This window comes from Eupeodes corollae, chromosome 1, assembly GCF_945859685.1.
Source record: "Eupeodes corollae chromosome 1, idEupCoro1.1, whole genome shotgun sequence".
NCBI classification, from domain to species: Eukaryota; Metazoa; Arthropoda; class Insecta; order Diptera; family Syrphidae; genus Eupeodes; species Eupeodes corollae.
This window is the reverse complement of record NC_079147.1, coordinates 111,018,950-111,040,813: the sequence shown is the minus strand read 5'-3', so window position 1 is coordinate 111,040,813 and position 21,864 is coordinate 111,018,950. Positions and strand designations below refer to the sequence as shown.

The following is a 21,864-nucleotide window of genomic DNA, read 5'->3' as shown; positions in this document are numbered from 1 at the left end:
TTTTGACATCTGCCCATAAATTTTCTATGGGATTAAGGTCAGGCGACTGAGCTAGCCACTGCATAACCTCAACCCCATTGACGCGAAACCACTCCTTAGCAGACTTACTCGTATGTTTCGGGTCGTTGTCTTTCTGGAATACCCATTTTAATGGCATAAATTCCGCATGAGGCAGCATCACATTGGACAAGAATCCACATAAACCCGCTGATCCATTGTGCCAATTATTTGATGTATGGGGCCAATACCACTATAAGAGAAACTGCCCCATGCCGTCACCTTAGCACCTCCATGCTTTACAATTTTAACGGTGTACTGGGGCTTATATGCGGAATTTTCTGGACGTCGTACATATTGCCTGGAACCTGTTCCACCAAACAAAACAATTTTTTTCTCATCAGTCCACAAAATGTTTCGCCATTTCTACAAAGGCTAGTTGGCATGTGTTTTTGCGAATTGTAGGCGTGCTGCTACATGCTTTTTTGCCAGCATGGGCACTTTTCGCGGACTTCTTGCGGTTAATTTATTTTCTAACAATCGCTTTCTTATAGTTAAACTACTAACTGACAGTCCGAAATTTCCCTGATCATCTGGGAGGAAGCAAAGGGATATTTTCGACTGAACTGAGCGATGCGACGATCCTCCGTTACAGTTGTTTTTCGCTTCCTACCTCGGGTTTTGGATTTTCTTTGTATTTCATGGCATTAGCGATCATCTGGTCAGAAAATCCTAACAGCAACTTAATTTCTTTATATTATGTTTTGCCTTCATTTTGTAGTTTTTTAATTAATTGAAGCTTTTCGTTGTGGCAATGCCTTCCTCGGCCCACTAAATAATCAAATGTGTGGAAATAAACGATATTTCAACTTTTAAATATTCCTAGTTCAATTTTCATGTAGTACCCGTGGCATGATGGTTAGTGCGTTGGACTGTCATGCAAGGGGTCTTGGGTTCAATCACTGCCTGTGCCACCTTAATTTAAAAAAAAAAATTAATTTTCGCGGGTACTGCCTCTTGCGAGGAATTGACAAATCCTTCAAGATTAATTCTTGTCATGAAAAAGTGCTTTCTCAAACTAGCCGTTCGGATTCGGCCTAAAATTGTAGGTCCCTTCCATTCCTGACAACAGTACTCGCACACAGGAATGGTTGAGAGTTGTAAGCCACTAGTCCCTGGCTCACAACGGACTGTTGCGCCACCCCATTTGATTTTTTTTTTAGTTCAATTTTCATACTTACTTTTTTTTTATTTTATTGCTTTTAAAACGTGAAATCTTACCCACACTCCTATTTTAATGAACAGCCCAATTGGGAGTAAAAAACTCTTAAATTGTGGTTATGAATGCAAATGTGCATGAATTGCAAACCAATTCATTGTGTTATCATACTCAAGGTGCCGTTATATTTACGGGAAGAGAAATGAGTTGTTCACCACTAAACACATGTTAAAAAAACAACTTAGACAAATTTTGTAAGAGCACTCCTATTTTCTTTGAACACAGCTGTATATAGTTTAATATATACTACTGCATATAATGCAGTGTTCTCCACTTAATTTAAAAAATAAGAAATGTTGTATTCAGTTTTATTCGTCAGTCCGTTGTGTGTTATTTAAATTTAAAATTAGTGCGAAATATCGCCGACTCAACGTCAAATTTTACTTTAAATTTTAATGTTGGTAATAAAGTTAGTTGCGGATTGCACAATTTGACGGCCACCATCACTGTACCAGAGTTTGGATTATGTTTGTTGTCTATACCCGTGCTAAGCCAGTCAACATGTCAGTCCTACGGCGAGTCGTTATTTTTTTGTTAATCTAAAGTTTATTTTTATTCATTCATGTTATACTTTGATTTGTTAAAATGTAGTTTGTTGATATTCGAAGTTACAAAAAACAACATTAGTTTTGATTATAATTTCAAATTTCGTCTTTTTCGTCAGTCCTATAGCGTCAGTCCTGTGTCAGGTATATAGTTATTTTTCTTCATTTAATGATCATTAGTACTTTTAAGATGAATATTTTCAGATTTTGTTCATATTGTTTGTTGATTACTTAAAAATATTTGGTGAAAGTTGTAAAAGATAGTTAAATAACGTCACGTTAAATGTCAAAAGTCTGTTTTGAAAACTGATATAGTATTTTCTTATAGTATTACATATTATTAATCATTTTTAATTGTTACTAAGTGATTTTAAGTTATCATTAATAAATCCTAAGAGATTTTTACTAATTTGTATAAAATTTCATTATAATATCTACTTTCAAAACTGTGTATACTAGTCAGTCCCCTGACAGTAAAATTCTGAAATTTTCAAATATCATACAATGTATTCAAAAAAGTGACTGGCCCGATTGGGAGCAATATATTAATAAGATTACCTATCATATGCACCCGAATTTGTAGAAGTTGGATTTAATAACAATATCGTAAACAAAATATCCTCAAAAGTTACCCAACTTTTGTATAATCACCCATATATAGGTAGAGAAATTCAATTTTGAGGCAGTTATGAACATATTTAGGGAGGTTTTTTTAGGTTTATTAGTTTTGTTGAAAAAAGGTGTCAATTAGATCTTTTTTTTTTAAATTTTACCAAGTCGAAGTCATTTTAATTTTTCCAAAAATTGATCCATGAACGATATTCTTATTTGACTTATTTATACACCGATAAAAATAGTTTAATGTTGAAAGTTAATAATTATAACTAAAGTAATAATAATAAAAAGACACACAATGCTTAAACCTTTTACAAAATATTCATAACAGTATTTTGTGTAAGATAAATAATTTAAAGTCAATATTTTTCTTGTTCTCTGTTCTTTCAATACTTAAGTAAAAAACCATTTATAATTTGTTTTGTTTTTGTAGGTTTTCATGTTTTTTTTTATAAACTAAAGATTGTTCTAAAATTAACTTAAAGTTACCAACAATATTCGATTTTTATCAAAATTATACCAGATGCCGAAAACGTAATTCTTTCATAAGTAATTCGTTTAGAGATATGTTATATCATTGTATGTTTATAAAATATTCGATTTTACTATTATTAAAATTTGTATATAATATAAATTTAATTTAAGTCGCTATGGTAAAAAAACACGCACTCAATTTTTGTTGGAGTCCTATCTGCATATTTCTGTATTATTATGTATCTGCATAACAAACTTAATTTGAAGTCGACATCTCTACAGCTTCTTGAGATATGGACGACGAAAAGAGCTTCCCGAATGTACGTATGTACGTACACTACGGTACATACAACTCTCTAGAAATCAAATCATATGACCTCTCTCTGCATCGTCCATTGTTCAAAAGTTGCTGGATTTTCAATTTAAATGTTATTGGTCGAGCCCTCAGTTAAAAGTAGTACCTACTTTTAGCAAAAACAGTTTAAAGCAGTAAGATTCAAACTTTAATTTCATATAAACAAAGCAAATTATTACAAATAAAAGGAGTGTGAAATCCATTATGTCAATACTATATATTTTGAACTCAAGGGAATTACTAAGAAAATTAAAAAAAAAATATCTTTTAGGAGGGGGTGCCGTCACCCCTTGATTTTACTTTTATTTGTCTTCTTTTTAAATATACATACTTACATACCTGTATCGATACATATATAACTAAGAAAAACAAAAACATTGTACCTAAGAATGCAATTGAGTGCCAAAGCCATCTCTCGAGGGGCCAAATTGTTGCTATATAAGACCCTAATCATCCCTGTCCTGCTTCACGGTGCAGAAGAATGTACTATGACAAAAGCGGATGAAAGCACCTTCGTGTGATCTACGGTCCCGTATGCATCGAAGGGGAGTGGAGGAGAAAGATGGAACGACGAGGTGTACGGGCTGTACAGCGACGTAGACTAAGCCAGAAGAGTAAAAGTCCAACGACTAAGATGGTTGGGTCACGTAGAGCGTATGGAAACCAATGATCCGGTTTGCAAAGCAGCAGAGGAAGACAGCGATACAGGGATGGAATCGGCTAACGTGATTATTGATAAATGACAATCAAAATGATCGAGTTTGATCTATATAAAGTGATAGTCAAATTGATACCTAAAAAGCTAAAACAAAAAAAATGTGATAGTCGTTTTCAAACAAATTTGTTTATTCCGAATAGAGCTACCAGACGCTTACACAAACGACTGGAAATTTTTTTTATTTCACTTTGTTTCTTTTAAAAAACACATCCCTGTGACCGACAAAGCTTACGACATTCGAAAAAAAAGCAAGAAAAGTAAGAATTTTATTCAAAATCAGCCAATTTGAAACTTTTATTTAGATATTTTATAAGAATCAATTTAAAATTTCACCACGGCAACAACGAATTTTGACAATTTGAATCTCAAATTGTTCAATCGAATTGAATTGAGTTGAATCATCTTACACAGACGGAATGAAAATGATAGTCAATTTGACTATCAAAAAATTGATAGTCAACAATCACCTTAGCCGATTCCACCCCTGGACTATAGAGCCACCTTAAGTAAGGAAGTAAATAAAATATAGACAGACAAAACAAAACATGGAGAACTTAAGTTGAAACGTAGTTTTGAGTTAATCTTGATCTGTTGAGGTCTCTTTTTTAGCTACCTCTATCTAACAACACAAATGAAAAACAAAAATGAGGAGATAAGATTTAGAACTGTTGTTGAAGAAGTGAAACGCCAAATTTCAAATATTCACCTGAAAACAATGTAGATCTCCAGAAATAAATACCAAAACGACATGGTTAATGTGTGTATGTATATATATATGAGATTACCGATTGTAGCCGGAATTAATTCGTTGGATATATTCATATAAATGTATTTTTCATTTTATCAATTTTAATTTTACAAATATAAAAAAATAATTTCACTTCAAAAGTTAATATTCTTTTGTTCTGTTACAAATTTTTATTCTCTCCTTTGTTTTTTTAAAAGGTGCACATACATTCCACGAATAAAGTGTACACTTTTTCTCGACGTTATATAATTCAACAAATAATAATAAAAAGTTTTTTTTTTAAAGAAACCAAATAAAAAAGAATGAAATTATTTAATTACAAATTTAGTTCACCGAGACTTGGTGTCGTCGGTTCTCTTAGAAATAAATGTTTAGATAATAAAAATGACAGAAGAGCTTGACCTCCAACAATCAAAAAGAGGAAGTAAAGCTTTCTTTTTCGGTCTCCAGTATAATCCAATTGCTGTGGATTTCCATATGGGTCGTAATTGATTGGACCATCGGAAGCGCCGGCTGAAGTTTCTAGCAAAACTTTTGTCTTCAGTGTTCTCAACTAAAATAATGAAATGATAAATATGCAGGCAGATGGCGGATCTTAAGTTCTTACCAAAAAGAATCCAAGCGTTAGACTGGAGTATATCAAGGCTAAGTAATAACCAAAACTGTAAAAGAAAGTACTTGTCAAGAGGCACGCAACGATAGTGACAAATTTGTATCCAGAAAATGCGAGTAAATCCAAAGTTTTGAGACTTGTTTTAATGTTGACAACATAGAGAGTTATTGAATAGACAACTAGTTCAAAGATGCTATAAGCCAAAGCGCTAGACGCTTGAATTCCAAGTTGTTCGGGCGAAAATCGATTTTGCATGCCGAGCATAAGACCGGCTGCTACCACATAAGTTATGAACGCCATTGTGGGTATGTACAGATCCGGAGCATTAATATCATAGCGAGGCTGCACTGGGTTGTCTTGATCATACTTCAATGACCAATCCTGTTTTAAGAGCATAGAGTTGTTTAAATTGTAAACATCTATATAAAAAATTAGTACTTGCCTTGTGCGTGAATGGGAAAAATAAAAGTCGCAACTTATTAATCACGTAATTGTTGTCAACGGCAAAGTAGTATTTGAGCTTTGCAACTGGCACATACTTCTCGAATTGGGTCTCGACCATTTGCTTGCCTTGATCGGCCAAACGCTGTCCATATTGCATTGCCATGTCTTGCACAATTGGCTGTTGGAACATGGCAAATTGCTGTGGTGGCAATTGTGGGGCATTTGGAAGGTTCCCAGATTGTTGTTGTTGTTGTTGAGGAGGTATATTTGGATAAGATGGGAATTGTTGTTGTTGCTGTTGTGGTTGTGGAATTGTTGTATACTGAAAATCCTGCTGAATTGGAGCTGCACCATTATTGTAAGGCTGGTTGCCGGCATATGGAATATTTTGTGGAATCATCATTGGTTCCATTTGTGGATTATATTGTTGGGGAGCAACTGGTGCACTGGGACCCAATGCCCCGATGTCGCTAACTCTTTTGGGTTTCCTGCCGGCAGGACCTTGATCTAATCAGGAAATGTGGAATAGAGAGACAATTGAGTAGTTTTGTTGGCTTTATTTTGTTTGACATGCAGGGGGAAAAATCGCAAGGCATAGTTCACAGGGAAGAGGGTTACATCAGCAGTGGCAAGGATTTAAATTAACAATTCACACAAAAACAAATTTTTAGATCTTGGACTGTTGTTGTTATTTAAAGAAACGTTTATTTTACAAATAACTTTCAACCGGAATTGCAATGAAAGTAGGAAACTACTTTTCTTTTATGTTAAAATTTTACTTGCTTGCGAGTTTTCCTTACAATTTTCAAACTTACGCTGTCGAACAGCTGGATTGGGATTGTAGTTCATGGTAATTGCTTATCACTGGAATCGGAATGGGACAAACCGAAGATATTGTTTTTAATTAATATCGGTTCTTATGAGAAAAAATAAATTTTAAAATAATTTCGTATTTAAAGTACACATCACCACTCAAACTTCATTCGAGGCTACTTTCGATTTGACATTAACAAAACGAAAACAGTTCAGTGGTCAGAAATATGAAATGTCATCAGCAGTTCAGGTGAGAAGAGCTGTCAGCAGGAGACAAGTTCTCTATGAGTGTGTTCAAGCGAAGTCGCTAATAAATTAGGGACTTTTCATTTTGTTTTTAAGGTTCATTAATCATTTTAATGTTTGAGCAATTGGCCTTCATGTACAAGTAAATGTATATAAAACAGATGTATAAATTTATTTTTATGATATTTCAGTTTTATTATAAAGTTTGAACATTGAAATTATGTGTGAAATAGGACATCATTTAAATGATCACCACGCGAATTATTGCAAGCATCGATTCTTTTTAAGGTAATTTGCGACTTTATGGACAATTATTGGGCTGTATTTCAGCCATAACTTGAAGATTTATTTACATAAACATGGTCTTTCCCTTAGCCCCATCGCATGATCTTGGTGGCCAGTTGATATCGCCATGACACGACAAGAAATTACGAGACCAGGAAATGTCTCCTGCAATAAACCCATATTTACTCGAGTTGTGTGGCATGTGACACTGTCTTGTTGGAATCAAATCGTATTCTTTAAAAGCAGGCAAACAAAAAAGAAGGCAATCAAATGACCATGACAGGGGTTTCATTATTGTTTTCGAAGAAGTAATGTCCAATCACACCTTCGAACCAAAAAGTGCATCAAAAATTGACTTTTTGTGGATGTAATGACCTCCCTTTAAATACTTGACCATTCTCAGAACCCCAAATAGGACAATTTTGTTTATTAACATATCCACCGAGTGAGATATGTGCTCGTCGCTGAAAAAAAATTGTTTGAATAATCACCGTCCACCGCCTGTTGTCCCATTCAGTTGTTATGTGAGGTCAACTATATATGGATGTAGGTGTAGATCTTAATGTAAAACATGCCGTAATGTGACAGTCCTTATTCCTGAAAACGACGAGGAATGGAAACATTCGGGTCTTTGGCAACACTTTCACTATCAGCAGCGATATTTCCAGTGTTACGAGCGAAACGATGATGCACAAGCCTTACAATACCTGTAACCAATCCAGCCTCTACAATTTTTTTTCACAAGTTTTCAAATTACTTGCGTAGTTGACGATTATGTAAACCATAATCTTTTCTTAGAGCATGATATGTGCCTGTGGCAAACTCACCATTTTTAGTAGTAGGCGATAGTTAGGCGATCCATTTTAGTAAATGCCAGTTTTTCAGCTGACAACAATATTGGTTTAACAACATAGTTTGACAGATGTCGAATTCCAGTCAGAATCATAAGACCTCAGTGTTTGTTATCACGTCTTCGAGCAATAACACGGTAATTAAAATTTATTTGCAAAATTGTAATTTTTTGTTGTTTGTGTGGTAGCACTATTTTTGCGGAGAATTTTAAGGATTTAAGCGTTTAATCTTAGGTTAATTTTTAGTAATTCTTAAGTTTTTGCTCACAAGTTTTCAAATATCATGATAATTTTAATTTATTTGTAAACAAATGTCCTCGTCGACTGAACGATGCCATCCAATACAGCGGTTACCCCAATTAAACGCCAACAGGTTTTTGACTTTTTCATTTTCGTTTTGTTTGCCGCACTTTTCAATTTTCAAAAGAATTTTTAAAAAACAAAAAAATTAATTTAAATATTCGAATTGAAAAATATTTATTGATCTTAGTTGGAATTTTGTTATTTTTAAAAATGGAAATGACACCAAAATTACCCCGAAAATCTCTATCTTTGACTTCTCGTTTAAGAAATCGTTCTAGTGGTAAAAAAAAAACAAAAACCACCTTAAAAGAATCTAAATAAACCAATTTTTATTTCTTTTTATTAGCTTCTCCCTCTCCTAGACATCGCTTGAGAACTTCAATTGACCCATCTTCACCAATTGCAATTCAGAACGATGATTCCATAGAGGGTACTCCACCGCACAGAAAATTCACTTTTAACTTCCCATATTCGCCGACAAATGATACAGACTTTTCTCCACGTTCAATACTTTCCCAGTCTTCAAATAATAGTCCAGATGTTACCTGGCAATGGACTCAAGAAGATCGACCCGCCGCAACTTCATCAAACACTTCGAAATCAACTCCAAATAGCGCCAATGTTAAGGAACTCCGCAAGAAACGCTCTGTGGAGCGCAAGGAAGAGATTCGAAGAGCTGAACTGGAAAAACGGAAGACCAATAAGAACAAAAGAGATGACTTGTTGAAAAAACAATGCGAACAAGTGGAATTAATCATATCCAAAAAATGCGCATCTACTTTGAAGTCTGTGGAAAAAGATTTTGTGGAAAACAAACAATTTCCCTCGGAACCCTCAGGTTTTCATGACATGAAAGAAAAGAAGGAGGATCTTTTTGACGATTCTTCTTTTGATGGAATCCTCGAGATAGAACACACGGACTTAGCGAAGCCTTCCGTTGTTTTGGAAAAGAAAGTAATCACTCCCAGAAAGAAGCAAACTAATTCCAATGCTAAAGTTAAGAAACCCGCTTCTCCAATTATATTACCACCACCTACAAACAGTGACTTGGATCTATTACTCGATGATTCTGAATCTGAAGGACTTCTATTGGAAGCATCACAGCAGGTGGAAATAACGTTTGAGACAAAAGCAAAGAAGAGTTGTACAAAGGAACTTGAGCGGTCATTCGAAGAGACTCCAATTGACAAGGATAAATCTTCTACCTATGATTTCCTTCAAGATTCATTTGATGATTGCTTTGCTCTTGTCGATGAAGATGCATTTGCCGCCGAGCCAAAGAAACCCAGAATGTCTCTGCAGAGGTACAAGTCAATGCCAACAGAGTCTCCAACTTCAAACAAAGCTAAGAACGTATTAAAGCCGAGTCCTGATACGACAAAAATAAGGAGATACCCGAGTAGTACTACTCTGCGTCCAAAGAGTAAGTTTCGTTGAAACAACCCCGAACACGGACTATTTCCACATACATATACACAATAGCGCCCTCCGCCCACACCTACCTATACCTTCATACAAATTATGGTGCGCAGTTTCTCTTTATTTTTTAAAGTCCCAAGTTATATAACCATTCTCTTTCTAAATTAAAAGAATTGGAGTATAGGTACTTGGTTAGTTTAAGTTCTACTTTTAAGTGCTTCTATGATGAATTTTGTGAAGCATCTGTTACTGTTATACGATCAAAAACAATTGTGATAAGTTTTCTTGTTGATAAATAAAATTTAATTTTAAGTCTATTTGTTTGTCTATTTTGTAGGACCCTTTTTACGCAATCGAGTTAGATCAACTTCGAATAGTAATTACTCCATCTGGTAATTATAAACGAAAGTAACAGTACCGTGCAAAAAATTAGAAAGGATTTTTCAAAGTCATTTTGTTTTGGCTGTCTTGCTTTCTTCTTTAATATTTTTTTTAAATTTTCGAAACATTTTTTGGCGTAACTGGCCGTTTGCTTTGGATCGTTATCTTGTTGAAGTTTTCATACTCTGGGTAGGTTTCTTTCCGCGTACGGCAGCATAACATTCTCAAGGATTCTGCAATATTGAATCCTCTCCATACGACCCTCAATTCTTTTGATTGTGGCCAGCTCCACACCAAGACATTGCTCTCCAGATTATAATACTGCCACCACCATGCTTGAAAATGGTGCGAGTAGACTTTGGATTATATTCTTGGGATCTCGGACGGCGAACACAAGCTTTTCCATCAGAATTAATTCTATTTATTTTTGTTTCCAGCAAAAAAAGCACATGTTTTCACTGATTGACTGTCCAGTGCTTATATTTTTTAGCAAAAGCCCAGTGGTCCTTTCTGTGAAGTTCAGTGAGTAATGGCTTCTTCCTTGCAATGCGCTCCAAGAGTCCAGCTTCGTGCAACCTTCTTTTGACAGTGTCTACACTATCTGCTTCACCAAACACTGCCCTCCTAATTTCCCTCGCAGTTGCAAAAGGGTTTTTTGCTCTCCCGAACAATCAGTGCATCTTCTCTTTGAGAGATTGGCTTTGTTCTCAGCTTTTGTGGTATATTTTCTGTTGTATTATTTTTCTTGAAATATTGAACAGCATTAAATACCATCTTCTTTGAACATTTTAAAATGTTAGAAATCTAGGTCTGTTAGTTAATTTCAAGTCGAGTCTTTACGTTACATGATTTGTTTTTCCCCATTTTGATGACCTAACTAAACAATTAAAATTCAATTGTCGAAAAGACTAGATACAAAAGTGTAACTTACAATGCCCAAAATTAACTCTTTAATCTCAAAAGCCTCAAATAATGTTCGTTTCTAATTATGTGCACGATCGATTTTGTGGTTTTGTGCTTTTTGCTTTCTTTAATGAAAAAATAACGGTATTCTATGTTACTATTATGATTTTATAGTGAAGTTGGCTAGATTTCAATGTACAAAAAAAAGATGGCCGCATTTATTTAAAGAAAACATTATAATCAGAAGTTGAAGGTAGATGGAAAAGCGTTTCTAATTGTGTGCATGGCACTGTAGTATGTCGAATTTTGTTTAATTAAGACAGAAAAAGTTTTCAAGCTAAGGAGATCAAAAAATAAAGAGTTTTCCAACTGTGATCGGTGTACTTTATGATGAACTACAAGTTTGAATTCCTTTTTAAATTTAATTAATTGTTTGAGATTGTAAAGAAAAATACAACTGAACTAATTATAAAAATCATTGTTAATAAACGGTTTCATTTTTTTAAATTCAAACCATTCATTTAAATATAACAGAATTGAAAACTCCTGAGAAAATTGAGACCAATACACTTTTGTTCACTTTTTTTTAAGTTACAACAAGCGTAAATAAATAAATTAGCTTCTGCAACTATTTTTCAAACAATTTAAGAAATGCACTCCGTTTTAACTGTATACGTACACAAATTTAAAAAAAATACTTCTTACATTTTCTCAAGGCAAGTACTTGAAATTTTATTAAAATTTTTTTCTAAAATAAAAATAACTTTTCCAAAGGTTTTGAAGAAACAAAATTAGCTGGCAAACTAATTAAGAACAGTTAATTTTTGTCCAAATTTGAAGGCTTACTCGTAGCTCAGTATTTGTGGAAACCCTTATTTTTTATTACTGTCTTACACTGCCTTTATTTACGTTTTTTTATTTTATGATTATCAACTTCTCTTTTCAATTCCTTCCAGAGATTTTAGATAGGGTTTAGGCCCGGGATATATGAAGGCCAATCGATGACATCAACATAATTATTGGAAAACCATGCTTTAGTTGCTCGCGCAGTATGCTTAGGGTCATTGTCCTGCATACATTTCCACGTCACAGGCAACTCTCCAACTGCATAGGGCAGCATAACGTCTTTAAGGATATTTATGTAGCTTTGGACATTCATTATACCTTCTATGCGATGTAACGGACCGGTTCCCTTATATGACATGATACTTCCACCTCCATGTTTAAGGGTAACAGTTGTGTGCTTATGGCTTCGTTTTTTGGTCTTCGTTTCGTCACTCTCAATATTTTTTTCTGCCAATTCTCATGTTCTCTGGCAAACTACTCGCACACAGGAATGGTTGAGAGTTGTAAGTTTCTAGGTACTAGTTCTCAACGAACCGTTTTGCCACCCAATTTTTTATATATGTAAATACAATATTATAGAGTGCGCAAATTAAAACTTAGAGAGAGGAGTAAAAAGTGCACTTCGTTCAATGGCTGCCGTATTCATCTTGTCTAAATATTATTAAATATACTTAAGGATGTCTACTACTTATGCTTATTGAGAGTGGCCGTAAGTTTGCGGACAAGGAATCCCAACATAAACTGCACGAAAAATTAAAAAGCAACGCTGGGATACGCTCAAACTGATAACTTCCCATCTCATCTGTTGGTTTTCCAAAAATTTAAGAATACTTGGACGAAAACCAAATCTTATCAGATTTTTTATTATTTTTGTAGGATTTGGTGTTTTGTAAAAAATTTTAAATGGATTTTTTTTTAAATGAACTTAAAGTTAGAAAAAATAGTTTGCATATGATGAAATAAGTTTGTGGTTTTCAATATGTGGTTTTGTTTTCGGGGATTTTAAGTCGAAAACCAATAGAACTTTTGAAAGTTGTTTTACAGACTTCAATTACCATTTTTCGTTAATAACAACATTTTAAAATTTATACATTTACTTGTTCACGAACATCAATTTTTATCAATTGTGTGTAGTTTTTTTTTGTAGATTTTAATTTTTATGAAAAATTGACTGTTGGATTTAAGTAAAAATTTAACAGTATATTGAAAAAAAAAAATTGTGTTAAGATTTAATTATCCAATATCTCTAATTATCGAAAAGATATTTGAGTCGAAAATTAATTTTTACCAAAAGAAAACTATCCTATCATTTTATTGAAAGCCGCTTTTCTTCAACACTGACAAGACCACTTCGTAAGCTTTGTTCTATTCTACAGTTCTCTTTCCGAGTGGATGGAAATAGCATGTGTCCAGCCTAAAAAAGGAGAACCCTCTTTGCCCTCCAACTATTAATTTGTATTGAATCGACTCTCTTCCTCGTATTCATAAACACCACTTCTAATCATTTCATATTCATTTCCATATTCACATGCTTGTCCCACGGTTGTGGAACTTTAAAGGCAGCGTATGATAAGCTCATTAAATTCCGATCTCGACAGCATGGGTCGTTAAAGCGTAACCCATATTCAATCCCGCTATCCACGAGTTTCACTTGCATCCAGGAAACTAATCAACTTTCAGTGATCGGTATGTTTATCACCTCTTATGGGATGATCACATATTCGATATTGCCAAAAATAGCTATAGGTGGCTAGGATTCCCTCGACGGCAAAATTGTTTACCCTTTTTGGTCTGGCTTTAAAGCCTTCATTGCTACAAAACTAGAATATAACTTGAATAATTGAGCAGGTGCCCCTGAAACATATTTAAGTATTTTGAATTTGATAAAAAAAGAGTTTTAGAAATAACAAAATATAACCGAAACATTTACATCATTCGAACACCTTCGTGTCGTAATGTTTCATAACTTACATACATTATTACCAACAATAATACATATATTATTACCAACAATGTTCTGTGCAATGGGGCAGTTGCATTACTCCCCTTAAACAATTTAGCCGTAATACTCTAGAAATGCTCATCAGCTTACCCTTAAGCTCAATTTCGGAACCAATCACAATAGGCGTGTTTTTTTGGCACAACTGTCTGTATCTGCAGTGGTAGCTTTCATGTATAACAAATACAACATGCTGCTGCGGATAAAACTTAAACTTAAATCTCGCTCCATACTTTATCGGAGAAAAATCGAACTTTCAAGGTTGTTAACTCGGATAACTCAAAGAATCTCGAAGTCTTAGGTCGTAGAGTGCTACGCACTTTAAGTGGTTTCTTATATTTAAGTTTATTAACTTCTAATAGGAAGTTATTGTAATGGCTTCGCTGTGTCATATTAAAAATGTTGACATTTGTCGCGTTTTAAGGTTCCTAGAATCGAAATCAAAGATTTTCAGAAAGATGTATGTGCATACGTGTGTACGTACGTTCACGACGTTTATTTCGTCGTCCATAGCTCAAGAACCAGAAGAGCTATTGACTTCAAATAAATTTTGTTATACAGAATAAGACAGAAAGATGTAAAAAGGGCTCTCAAGAAAATTGCGTGGGTGGTTTTTTACCATAGCAAATAAAAGGTGAACATTTTGGTTAACCCAAAATAGCTCATGAACCAAAAACGCTTGAGACGTGAATTAAATTTTATATAATATATTGTAACGTGATATCAAACAATTATATTTAAAAAAAAAAACCCAATAAACGGTTTTTTTATAAATCAAAAAACCTGAAAAAAATGTTTCACCTCGAAAATTTTACTTATACAATACGATTTTATCCCAAAACAATTTTCTGCAACGAAAAATAACGTTTTTAGCATCTGGAAAAAGTTTGAGAAAAATCAAATTGACAGTTTTTCTTACAAGAAATAAAATTTAAAAGAAAATTTAACAAAAGTAGGTAAAAATTGATTTTCGACTCAAATATATTTTTTCAAAAATTTGAGATTATAGCTTCCAACTAATTTAAACTTATAAGAAATATTGTTATCAATATTCAGTCGAATTTTGAGAAAAATCGGATTGACAGTTTTTTTTACAAAAACTAAACAAAAAAAAATGTCTTCAAATATTGTTTTCGATATTCAGTAGTTTTTGTTTATACAAAATCCAACAGTCAGTTTTTCGTAAAAAAGCAAAACCTACAAGAAAGATTACGCAAATTTGGTAAAAATTGATCTACAGTTCTTGATATCTCTCAAATTAATTTCATTCATGCAATTTATAAAAATTTAAGAAATTCTACTAAAATTGGTAAAACTATTTCTTTATATGAAAAAATATTGTTAGTAATTTTAAAATTTATAAGAATAATACAACTGACAAATTTGTTAACCCAACACGAAAACCTTCAAAGTTTTAAGCAAAACAAATCGACAGACGGGATGGAAAGTTATCAGTATCCCAGCCTCTTTTTAATTATTGATTTCGCTTTCGATTTCTTCGTTTTAAATTCGACCATTTAACGAATTCCAAAGTGAATTTGAAATGCCATAATGTTTGTTGGAAAGTTGAAATCCGACAGTTTTTTTTGGCGGATTCAAAGGCGAAAATGTGTTTATTTGTATTCACTGTTCGATTTTGTGGATTCTTTCTTGATTGTTATTGTATAAAAATGTGAGTTATCTTTATCTTTATTTTAATTTTCTTATAATTTATCCACAATCTACAATAAAATTTCAAAATTCATTCAAGGAACGATAAAAACAAGCAGACAAATCGACATCAATTTTTGGTTATCATCGAGTTTATGAAGAAAAATAAGGGCATTGCAACGAATTCTTCCATTTCAGAATAAATGTACACCATACTTCCATTCCATTTTTTAAACTTGATATAATTTATTGGTTAAATTATCGCAAATTTCACAAATTCAATCAAAAAATTAAAAATGTGTCAAATCACTGGAATACAGGAAGAAAAAGTCAAACCTATAAAATATATGTACATAGTAAAAACTATTTTTGCTTCGCCGTTAATAAGGAAATACGACGAGAGTCGAATTTGAAATGATCCGCCGCGAACCTCATAATCAGGCCCCTGTGTTTAAACGTAAACTTGTTAAGGTTATTAATATAATCTTTAGTGGCCGTAAATTATTATATACAAAAATCATACCGATCACAATTACTTTCAATGGGAAATTAAATTTACATTTCAGAAATGTTTCTTCTCACGTCGAAATGTTCAGATTCGGTTTAAAAAACAATAGGTCCCTTAAATCCCTGACAACATTACTCGCTCACAAGAATGGTTAGGAGTTGTAAGTCACTAGGCTCTAGTTCTCAATGGACTGTTACGCCACCTAATTTATTCTCTATATCAAGTTATCTCTATTCACCACCGGAAACTGATTATTCCTCTAGCTATGACTTTTTAGCACATAAGAGCATGAAATGCCAGTGAGTTCTTTTAATGTGACAATTTATGACGACTTTTGAAACACATACGTTTTTGAGCTTTTGTTAAAAAATCATATTAAAGCTCATTGAGAATGCACTCAAATTAACTCAAGTTTTAGTTTGTCACATGCTCAACAAATACATTGGTACCGTTCTTTTTGGCGCATGTGAACTAAGAAAAGATTAAACTTGAACAGATTAAAATGGCCATAGACATAATATGAAAGTAACATAGCTTTCGGCATATCTACAATAACAAACACTAATTTTAACGAGTAAAGTCTAGAGGGTGGTTTGATTGTTATAACCCATAAGATAACATAAACAACACGGCTAGGAATATAGCGAACACGTGTGAATTCATAGGGGTTCGCAAAATCGCAATCGCAATAGCAACGCATAGATAAAGATAAAAAGCTCATATAATACAAACTAAAATTTCCAACCTACTGTATTGTAATACATCATACTATGATGTAGGAACTGTTATAGCGTCTTCTAAAATTCTTAAAATAAAAACAAATAAATACAAATGAAAAATGGTTTCTCTGTTATTTTTATGTGTAAATGTTACAAGAGCGTACAGACCTACGAATCCTTAACCCGAAATCTAATTTACGCGTCTCTTAACTTTTATCCACAAAACTTTTCTTACGGCAATATGGTCTGGTTGAATTTCTGCTGACGTCATTTGGCTGTGAAATCGAAACATATGGTCAATATACTGTTAGTTAGGTATCTAACTATGCATGTATGTGTAGTATAGCTGGTTCTTTTTTTGGACCGGTCTTGTTGTAACGGAATGCTTATCATAACTCAAGTAACAGCATTAAGATGAGTGAGAATTTTTCGTTATTTTTTAGCATCAGATACTCTCGTATATGTAAGGATCTAAATTGGATTAACTGCATTATGGCCACAAGGAAATATGATTGATCAAAAAACGTCGCAAAACGATGTATACAATACCTACATATACATATTTATTTTAGACACGCAAAGCATATTGTATAGGTATAGAGCTCGCTTGTCTTGTGGGCGGATTTATTATAAATGAATTAAGCTTTGAAGTGACATACTCATGACATGACAATGACATGTTAATCTACATTTTTGTGTTTAAAGTGCAAATTAAGCTATTTATTTATTATTAAGTGGTAGTAGAGCGCGAAATTTTAAACGATTTTGTGAAACGTTAAAGCCATTTCTAGCAATTCACTTAGCTTAAAAGATAATTTACCTAATTTTTTTTTTAACATCTTAGGCGCCAGTTATAGCTATCATTGAAAGCGAGCCGGACATTTTTTTGAATTGATATTTGATTAGAAATGAAAATTATATACTGATCGATCGGAATTCACATAAAGAATTTATTTTTCCCTAAAAATGTATTTGTCTATTTTTCGGGCGGAAATTCATTTTCCATGTTCAAAAGTGAAACGACTCGTTCCACTGATTTGTGTTCCGATTTCACACAATTCCAATGACAGATTTCTGTCAGTAAAAGTTTTTCGGTGGATTTCAATCAGGAAATTATTTTCAATGAATTTTTAATGATGCCAAAAAAAATCCAATTTTTGTTTTTAATGGTGAAAACCAATGATAGCTACAGTTGTGTTCATAAAAATAGCAGTGCTCTCAAAATAAAACAAAAAGGCCTTCAATATCAATGTTATAATACATTTCATTAAACTTCTAATAACAAACTAAAGATTTTATTCAAAATATCAGAAAATAAGTATTATCGTTTTTTTACCGTTAGCTTTGTCACAGTAAAAACCGTGTTTTAAATATATGGCTGTTCGTAAAAATAGCAGTGCATGACAAAGGGAAGGGTTCTGTTCTGGTAATTGAACAATTTTCGGTCAGTTCTTTCAGTAGTTATCCTTTTTGGGCCTCGCGTTTTCGGTTAATTTTGCCATTTGAAGGCGTTACTGTAGTATTTAATATTTATTAATTTTGTATATGCTAGTATGGTACAAATACTTTAATACTTTATATAGTATAATATTTACTTACTGAAAAATAAAAAAATTGAATTTTGAACACTTTTTAATAATAAAATCAAAAGCACTGCACAAATCCATAGATAAAATAAATCAATTTATTCTTGATATAGATCTGTGAAAACACTAATTTCTCCAGTTTTCACATTCCATTGGACAAAATAAATTGGTTTATTTTTGATTTTATGTCTCCAAAATAATTGTATTCAACGAAGAATACCGTTTTTGACATCTGGGGTGGAATCGGCTAAGGTAATTGTTGATTGTTGACAGTCAAAATAATCGAATTTGATCTGGGGTAGAAATCGACGGAATGAAAATGATAGTCAATTTGACTATAAAAAAAATGATAGTCAACTATCACCTTATTCCACCCCTGGTAAAATTTTTGAGAAAAATCGATTGACGTTTTTTTTTTACAAAATATAAAAACCTTAAAAAACATTACCAAAAGTTGGTTTTCGACTCAAATAAAAAATTAAAATATTTGCTTCAAATTAATTTCAAACTACATACAATTAGTAAAAATTGCTGTTAGATCCTTGATATCTCGGGAATAAATGATGGTATTGACTTTTAATTAATTTCGGTTTAAATTTCTAAATTTTGTTGTTAACGTAAGGTAAAGGTATAAGAAAAATCCAATGTGTATTTTTAATTGCGACACACACGTATAAACTATATGGCAAGTTCTGCATTCGTAAAAAATTCGAACTCGAAATTTTAATAACACATGGCAATGCGATGGTAGAGAAGTCGAAAAAAGTGGGTTCTCCGATTCCGTCACAATGTCTGTTCCTGTCCCCTACAGCTTATCATCGAGTCGATTGACTTCAGATTTGGAAATTGAGGTATTGAGCAAACTCGCGTTAGTTTTTTTTAAACTCAAAATAACAGAAGTCCCCATTCATTTAACTATTTTTTAATTTTTTTCTTAGCTTGGCTTCTTTCACTATAAAAAATGTGTGTATTACTCCAAAAAAACGTTATTTTGTTTTCAAGTCTTAATAATATTTGATGATAAAAAGTATTATTGTTTTTATTTTTGATTTTTAATAAAATATTTAAATTTTTTTTCGAAATTCAATAGCTTAAAAAGGGTTCATCATTTTTTTACGAAATTGAAATGTAAAATGTATTGAAAAAATCGATAAGCTCTCAATAACTGCATATCAAAAATATTTGTAATTTAAAATCGAAAAATTGTATATATAAGAAAAAACGGTCCTAATGATTTTCAAATACAAGTTTTGAAAAATTAAGGTTTTTTTGAAAAATCGAATGGTGTTTTAATTTTCGAGTATATTTTTAAATCTTAAAATGCAGGAAATATTTTTAAACAGGCACTCTGGATACATAAGCAAGTTTGTTCGACTTAGTCGCGCATTTTATTTATATATGAAATACAAACTTTTAAATAAATTACTAAAATTGGTAAAAATACCAAAATAAATTGATGGTTACCTCAATTTCGAATTTTTACAAAATTATTTTCTTTATAGTATGTAAAAGTAAGACGGCTAAATTCATAAATTAATAATATTCAATTCAATTTAAACACTGTCTCAAGCAGGGCCGGATTTAGAGGTTCAGAGGCCTCAGGATATAAAAAAGCGGGGCCCCTCGACCCAAATTATTTTCAAAATAAAGTAAACCAATTTTTTTCACTCGAGTTTTTCAATAAATAATTTATTGTGGAAGCAGATTCCTTTAGTATTGAACAAAAACATACATATAAATATAAACGGAAAAAAAGAATTATATGAAATTTAATTTAAGGGATAACGAACGGAACCTTTCGAGCTTTTTTCGCCTAAAAATCGTTGATGATTTCGTTAAAATCTAGTTTTCGGAGTAAATCGCTTTAAATTCTCAAAACCAAATACATTCTCAATGCAATTTCGAGGTTTGGGAACGTAGCTCTGAAATTTTGATTTTCGAGAATTTGGTAGTAAAATAGTTCCGGCGATTGATCTGTTCCATAGTTCTTTTCCTATTTGTATAAGTCAATCAAAGACACAGATTGAACGAACTCATTACCAAGACTAGGCTCTAAATCAACCGGATAAACTTTCATCAATCTATATATATAAAAATGAATTGCTGTTCGGTAGTGTCATTAAAACTCGAGAACGGCTCAACTGATTTGTTTTATTTTAGTCTTGAAATGTTCGTGGAGGTCTAGGCAAGGTTTAAAAGGCGAGCAAAATCAAATAATTTTCGAGAAAACCCTAAAAACAGCCCTTTTCTATTTCCCATACAAACGTTTTCTAGAGTCAATTTGAACTTTCTCGCTATTCAATTAAGTTCATATAAAATTATAATCACTCACTGCTGTCTTTTTTAGGTGTGTTCCTTACGTCGAAGAGTCAGTTTCCAATTTACTACCGCTGCATAAAGTTCAAATTCAATCATATCTATGAAAATAGACTTTCCTTACGCTTTGGAGGATCTAATGTCGCGTTTCGAAAATAAACAAAAGTGAATCGCGAACGCGACAAAAATGTAATAAACTGTTAGTAGTATTGATTTCCAATTTATTTAGTCGGCTTCGCGAAACTGATTTTTAGCTTACTTTAATTTCATAAATCTTAAGTGCTGCAACAAATTAAGTTTCTGAACACAACCATAATATCTGACATTAGATTTGACAACCAACTAATATGATAATTATTCTGATGTCGCACTTCAGAACACGGAGCTTGAAGGTAAACCAAAAAAAATCAGAACACGGAAAAAAGTATTACGATTAACGATATTGTGTTACGATCATGGTTACGATATTCTCTGAGTGCATCCTTTTATCTTTTGTGATCCCTTGTGATCTTTTTTGGTGATATTTTGTGATAGTAACATTTTACTGTTAAGTTACTGTTAAGTGAGTAAGAAATGTTCTCACTTTGATTAATTACGTTTCGATGCCGAGGAGAAGACGAAATGACTTAGGTCGTCGCAGTCAATCAAATGTGCGAAGAGCTACCTCACATTGGCAGCGAAAAATAAAGATGCGGAGGATCTCAATGCGACCATTCAAAATTTTCTTCCAGGACAGTTGGTTTCCTTCAAATCAATCGACACCGTTATGAACCAGGATGACGTAGTCAACTATCCCACGGAGTTTTTAAATTCACTGGAATTGCACAATTTGCAGTTAAAAGTAGGATCAGTTGTCATCATGCTGCGTAACAATAATCAACCTCGACTATGCAATGGAACAAGACTCGCTGTAAAAAAGCTGATGAATAAGATACAATCATAATAGGAAAAGGAGATGATGTCATGATCCCGCGAATATTGATGATTCCAATGGATTTACCATTCGATTTTAAACGCTTACAATTTTCAGTACGTCTGGCCTTTGAGATGACAATACATAAACCGCAAGGACAGTCTTTAAATGTTTGCGGAATCAACTTGGAGTTTCCCTGTTTCGCACATGGACAATTATACGTTGCGCGTCAGAAAACTTACTCCTTTTTTTATTTACGCACCACAAAATAAAACAAAAAATATAGTTTATGAATAAGCTTTAAATTGATTAACAAATTGTACTATAACATTGTGTGT

At 32.8% G+C, this 21,864-nt stretch overlaps 2 protein-coding genes across 3 annotated transcripts; one reads left to right on the top strand and one right to left on the bottom strand.

Annotated features, from left to right (window-relative positions):
* Positions 1-4,878: 4,878 nt before the first annotated feature.
* LOC129941462 (protein YIF1B-B) lies at positions 4,879-6,793 on the bottom strand. Of its 2 annotated transcripts, none has more exons than XM_056050095.1 (4): positions 6,589-6,793; positions 5,787-6,295; positions 5,339-5,725; positions 4,879-5,284 (listed from the first exon to the last, which is right to left on the bottom strand). In XM_056050095.1, the coding sequence occupies exons 1-4, from the start codon at positions 6,635-6,637 to the stop codon at positions 5,048-5,050; spliced, it is 1,182 nt and encodes a 393-aa protein (XP_055906070.1). In that variant the 5' UTR covers positions 6,638-6,793; the 3' UTR covers positions 4,879-5,047. The 2 variants fall into 2 exon arrangements, with proteins under 2 accessions (XP_055906070.1, XP_055906071.1); XM_056050096.1 differs by having other exon boundaries at positions 6,604-6,793.
* A 1,601-nt stretch (positions 6,794-8,394) lies between these two features.
* LOC129941260 (uncharacterized) lies at positions 8,395-10,012 on the top strand. The gene is made up of 2 exons (XM_056049849.1): positions 8,395-8,566; positions 8,633-10,012. The coding sequence occupies exons 1-2, from the start codon at positions 8,497-8,499 to the stop codon at positions 9,721-9,723; spliced, it is 1,161 nt and encodes a 386-aa protein (XP_055905824.1). The 5' UTR covers positions 8,395-8,496; the 3' UTR covers positions 9,724-10,012.
* The last annotated feature ends 11,852 nt before the right edge of the window (positions 10,013-21,864 follow it).

Coding starts and splice junctions, on each gene's coding strand:
- LOC129941462 (XM_056050095.1), bottom strand. CDS start 6,637: ATGAACTACAATCCCAATCCAGCTGTTCGACAGCGTAAGTTTGAAAAT. Junction 6,296..6,588: donor ACAGCGTAAGTTTGAAAATT/GTAAGGAAAACT, acceptor TTTCCTGATTAG/ATCAAGGTCCTGCCGGCAGG. Junction 5,285..5,338: donor TAACGCTTGGATTCTTTTTG/GTAAGAACTTAA, acceptor TCATTATTTTAG/TTGAGAACACTGAAGACAAA.
- LOC129941260 (XM_056049849.1), top strand. CDS start 8,497: ATGGAAATGACACCAAAATTACCCCGAAAATCTCTATCTTTGACTTCT. Junction 8,567..8,632: donor TTTAAGAAATCGTTCTAGTG/GTAAAAAAAAAA, acceptor TCTTTTTATTAG/CTTCTCCCTCTCCTAGACAT.